The following is a 6,000-nucleotide window of genomic DNA, read 5'->3' as shown; positions in this document are numbered from 1 at the left end:
TTTATTTTATTCTCTCACTAGTTTTCTATACCTAAGTATCAGTAACCTTCTTTTATAGAAAAAATTGCTATAAATACATATGCAATCATCTCCTTTTGGTTATTGTGTATTGTAAATTGTTGTTATGTTACTGTCTTTATTGTTTTAAGTTTAGAACTTCTGTCCAGCCATTTCATTTCAGTGTACGTACTGGGATTTAAGTGTCTCAAGGTAGCATCTGAATTGCTACAGTAGAATCTGTTTTAGCATCATACTGTACATGAATGTCTGTACTTTATAAAATATATTGGTTTAATTGAAACAATATGCCAGTTGTCACGCCATAGGATCTATATGAAAGTTAAGTAATATATAAATATAACCATATAAGACACTAACAATTCTGTCCCCTTCCATGCATAATGTGAATTATAACATAAATCTGGAATATCTTAATTACAGACCAGGCATTGCTAAGCAAACAAAACCTAATTATTGTTACAAACAGACCTTAGAACGTAGGCTATATTCTCATTTTTTATTGGAGTAAAATACTCTCTGAAAGATGAAAGGTCCATGGAAACATACACAATCATTTATCAAACAGGACATGATAAGAAACAAAGCTCACTTTATTTATTTCTGAACGTAGATCTTGCATACTTTTAACAAATACACTGGAAATTAGGAGAAATATTTTTGAGACTATTTACAAGTATTTAATACATATGTGGCTTTGTAGTAGAAATCACTAAGCCATAATGAAACAATTAATGTTACATATCAATGATTTGAATAGAATTTCACCCACATATTTAAAATGCTAAAGTCTCTTTTATCTGCTAAGAGAATGATGAGAATCCTGTGCCCAGCTCAGACATGGGGAAGTTGTCGAGAGACTTAGGGGGCATTCAATCAGGGATCCCGACTGTCGAAATGTCCCAACAGTCGGAATCCCAGGCCGTTTTCTCCTATCTCGACTGCAAATCGACAGGTGGAATTCAATGTTCCGGCTGTCAAGTGTCGGAAAGTCTGAGGATTGGTGAAAATGTGTCTGTGTTGTAGAGAAACAGCTGCAGATTCTTCTATCCATGGCCGTTTCCGACAATACAGACTGTAGCAGGCGAGTCCCAACTGGTAGGTCAAGTCCCGGACGGGATTGAATAGCTTAACTGCTGATATTTCCACTGTTGGAAATACTATAGGCAAACATTGAATACCCCCCCTAAGTGGAGAGATACCAACTAATGAAAAGCTCCTAGTTTTCAAACACCGCCTGTAAAATGACAGTTTGAAACTGATTGATAAATTATCTCTCTCCAAGCTTTTATTATTCAATGTAGCACATGGTTCTGGGGTCCCTCCCCCTTTATGGCAACAATGAAAGTAACTTCTTCGTAACAGTCAAGTGGAGTTAGAAAGTAAACTGCATTGGAGAATACCTGTTGGAATGGATTGGATGGCTGCAAAGGAAATGTAGCATTTATGAAATGATATTAAATATGTGTAATGCTCATGAAAATCTAGGAACTCTGATATATTTACATACATAGTAAAAATGGCTCAGAAACACTCTTTAATAAATAGGTTGTGTTACTACACTTACATGCCCTTGGGTATTACTACAGAACACTGCCTAAAGATTATTTTGAATTATGTTAAATAATAACACTAATACAATGAATCCAATGAGTATATACATAATTACATACGTTTCAAATACCAAGAGAGTAAATTACCAAAGATCTCTCATACGCCATTAAATAGTCTCTGACGGTACAGCTACATTTTATAAAGCATTAAATAGAAATTGATAACTTTTTAAAAAAAAATTTTTACATGAAACTTTTTTAATTTTGGGATTGTGATCTTGTGTGCAATATGAAAATGATGCAAAAAAAATTTTTTTTTTTCAAAATCACGCTTGAGCCCTCGGTGGAAAGCGACTTCTAAGAAAGTTATCCTATACCACTAACATTCCGGTCTGCGCTGAAGTGGGAGAGCATGGAACCAATCTCACTGATTTTATAAAGCGTATGTTGCAATGCCTAAATGTACCAGTGCTGTAAACAGTCATAATTCAATGCAGAGAACATGTTTACATATTTCATATGAATGCTATAGATCTGCCAACCAATTACCCAAAGGAGGGAGCTGTTATTCTGATTTCACTTTGAAGTGAGGTATGTGTAGTTACTGGTGAAGGATGTTCCTCCTTGATTACACAGCTGCACAATTTCATCAAAAAGTATAGGTTAATATTCTCATGTAGCTGTGAATATATGTTAGATTTAACAGGAAACACATGGGAGACCATTTATTAACCACATTACTGCCTCTATGACAGGACTCGAGTCTGCTGCTAGTTAGGCTGAGCGGTAGTGTGCATTAAGTAGACTTACAATTGTGCCCAGAGCAAAAGACAAAATGGGCAGTATAGTACATTACTTGTGCCGGCGTGAGGGACACAACCCTGGTGCATCATGGGATTCTCTCTGAACATGATTACAGCACCTTCTTTCTATCTCTCTCTATATTAAATAAGTTAGATGCTCTTACTTATTAAAGGTGTTGCCCTCAGTTGGCTATTCTTTTTGTCATTGTACATGGCCTGGTATGACTTTCACTAAATACTTTGTTTTATATATTTTGTCTTTTCTTCTGTGCTTTTCACACAGTCATTTGGTTAATCAGAGTAGCTTTCTGCAAGTGACCCGCCCAGCTCAGCCACCAACAGGCCACCACAGTGTCTGCATCCTAGCAGTTAGTTCTCCCAGGTGACGACCCGGTCGAGACCCCCATCCACTCTCAAGCGAGCCAGTGCAGCAACATCTCAGGCTATAATAAGCACAGGAGGCTGAATCCTCCATAAAGCTGCAAATGAAACATTTCTAATTGCTCTCCGGCTCATGCCATATTAAAGAGGCATCAATAGGAACAGACACACAGCCATGACAGGTCACATGACCTATCGGCGACTATACCCATTTATTCAGTTCCACTGAGCTATAAGTCACTCATTAACTATTGTTCTTACCCATGTATATGTTGTATGTCAATTTTATCTTGTCAATATATTTTTAATTAAAATAGTGATATATATAATCTTCGGTTTCCACAAATCCGTTGGTAACTACTTACATAGCGCAGTTTACCCCTTTCTCTTTTTTTGCATCCATTAGCGGGAGTGACACCCCGTTCCACATAACTGCAGCTTAGCACAGCGGCTCACCACTCAGCGCCCCACCAGATACTTTTTATATTTTTTCCCCCACTACCTTATCTAGGAGTCTGATGGCTTTGCCACAGTGAAGAATGTGACTAGCTAAAATGGCTACTTAGCTGCATTGCCTCATAAAGTCTCACTGTCTGCACATCTGGGCCACAACATCATGGAGACTCTATGATGGAGGACAGAGACAGGAGTTTGGACAAAAAGGCAAGGCTAGTATAATTTTTTGGGGGAGCCTTCTCTGGTATCGGGTGCCTGCCTGCCCCCTAGGGGATATCATTTATGGGTACCTGAGCTGGGCAGCACCAACCTCATCCCTTCGTTTATTAGCTTCCTGGTATGTGCCACCTTGGCCAACCAGTAGTTACACTTCATGCGTTCCTGGAACTTCTTTTCTATTGATGTCCTCCATGTTTGTACCATCCAGCGATGCATTATATAACGGAATATCTGCATCCTGAAAATGTGCTGTGTTAAGCTTGTATAATATGTTCCATTTGACGTTTAATGTTAAACTGTGAATAATATTTAAAATTAATAAGTGCATGAACACACTTATCGTCATGTTGCCATGCATTAACAAAGATCCACTATCTGCACACACAGTATAAGGTGAGGCTTTAAATAAGAAGTGCTACAAAATACATCTCTTATGCCTAACATTTTCCTTTCCTGCAAAAATGCTAGTAAAACGCATGCTATTTATGCAATACCTCATAATCCTCTATGCTTTCAGATTAAAAATATATATATATATATTTAGAGAAACAACATTAAATAAAAATTGATATATACAAAGTAATTATAGTTTTATATAATAATTACATAGAAATACTGTTGTTTTGTCCCAGTTTTGCAGACAGTGGGACTTGAAGTACATTCAATGACATTCTGAATCTCCATATGATGAAGGTCCCAGCATTTACAATTACTAGCCCAACGTTTCCCCCAGGGTTTCCACCACTGATAACCAAAGTTATTGCATGACAGTCTCAAAATAACTTTATTTATCGCTTCACTGTCTGGAACGCTTGTAGAATGTCAATTGCCTGGTTGCACACATTGCCAAGTATGAAATATAAAGACTGTATTACAGCCAATAAAAAACATGTGCTTGTAACTGTGATTTGACAGTGCTTCAGGTTCTCTAAAATGGAATGGTGGGTTCATCATTATCTGCAGGTAAGTGTTAATTTTTATCTTGTGTAAGAGACTCTGTTGGAGAAAGCAGACATGTTGGTTTCTTTTATGCGGTTCATGGTGCTGCTGTTTGAGTTTGTGGCTAGTTGAGGCTGTCCTTGTGGTTGCTCCTGTCAGCTATGTAGTAATTTTGGTCATGGTTTTTCCATTGAATACTGGTAACATTCATTGGAGATGTGCTTGTCAGGGTCTTTGACTGGCAGCAGCAGCACAGGCATGACTGGAATAAAAAAAAAATATTAGCAGGTAATGGTATATTTGATGATGTTGATTAATAATTATATATCAGAATTTTACTGATATCTTCACTAAAGCAAGTTGTGCAAATAATGACTTTGTTATACTTACAAGTAACAACCAAAATAAAGCAAACAATTGAGGATACAATTTATATTCAACTATACAGTACATAGGTACAGTACTTGCAATGCTTAGATTTATGCTGGGTACACACCAGGACAACGGGGATCCGATTCCATCAATCTAGATCCAATTCTGACCGATTGGATGTAGATTGTGTGGTGATCAGGGGTTAAAGTGAGGGGGAACGAGGTGGAACTGAGTTCTACCACCTCTAATGGTGAGGTGGAACATTTTAACCTTCACATTGGCCCTGCACAGTAATTCTCACAGAAAGGCATTCTAGTTTGCAGGGGGATGCCAAAAACCCTACCATTGGCCCTGTATCTGCCTAATGGGGGCTGGGGAGGGGTAGTAATTAGGTGGCATGTAGAATTGAGTTCCCCCACCTCTGCATGACCACTTTAAGCCCTGGTGGTGATTGAGCCCTTTTCTGTCCTGTTCTGATCCGATTCTGATCGCAGCAGGTAGGATCTGGAAACGACCATACACCCGAGTGCGGGTCCCCATCGGATCAGAACCCACTCACGGTGCACATCGTGAGCGGGTTGTGCGCTCTGCATGATCGTAAGTGGGTCGGACGAGACGAGACATTGATGACCCGCTCACGATGTGCATCGTGAGCGGGTCGTCCTGGTGTGTACCAGAGTTAGTTTTGGGGCATGATTAACAGGGTATATGGAACAGAAGTGTTTCACATATCCAGTGATTAGGACAACCTAACAATGTATGTCATCAATCTTTCCTTGCTGAAGTTCAGGTGCATTTATTACTAATTATATCATTTGTGATTCTATGAGAACTAGAAAACATGTAATTACATGACTATGGTTAACACTAAGCTTATGGATTAGGTAATAACATTGGTTATGTCATGTTTCCTTACACTTTTATGAATATGTGCAGTATGTTTTGGAACAGCTGAGGGCAATTATCGATAGTCTGTGCATGCTTACGGCCCCTAGTACACTTGCACAAGGCTTATCTTGTGATAAAATCCTGCTACTTTTTTGATCGCTGGTCATACACAATGTGATTGACAGGAAGGCGGCATTTGTGGGTGGTAACTGGTTGTTTTGAGGGGGTATCAGGGAAAACGCAGGCATAGCTAGACATTTTAGGGGAAGATGTGCGTTGTCAGCTCTGGCACTGAGCTGTCTGATTCTATCTGCACACAGTGGAAAAATCATTTGATGATAAGTGACTTGCGATTTAATTTGCAGCCAATC

The 6,000-nt window shown here is 38.8% G+C and overlaps 1 protein-coding gene across 1 annotated transcript in view; it reads right to left on the bottom strand.

Moving 5' to 3' along the window:
• Positions 1 to 503: 503 nt before the first annotated feature.
• Positions 504 to 6,000, bottom strand: part of EDNRA (endothelin receptor type A) — a 62,655-nt gene continuing 57,158 nt past the window's right edge. Inside the window, exon 8 of the mRNA XM_083171294.1 lies at positions 504 to 4,631. Within this exon, the coding sequence (XP_083027420.1) occupies positions 4,494 to 4,631 (138 nt within the window). The 3' untranslated portion in view covers positions 504 to 4,493. The remainder of the gene's footprint in view (positions 4,632 to 6,000) is intronic.

Source organism: Crinia signifera, chromosome 1 (genome assembly GCF_055691185.1).
Source record: "Crinia signifera chromosome 1, ASM5569118v1, whole genome shotgun sequence".
NCBI classification, from domain to species: domain Eukaryota; kingdom Metazoa; phylum Chordata; class Amphibia; order Anura; family Myobatrachidae; genus Crinia; species Crinia signifera.
The sequence above is the reverse complement of the archived record's forward strand: the minus strand, read 5'-3'. Positions and strand labels throughout refer to the sequence as shown.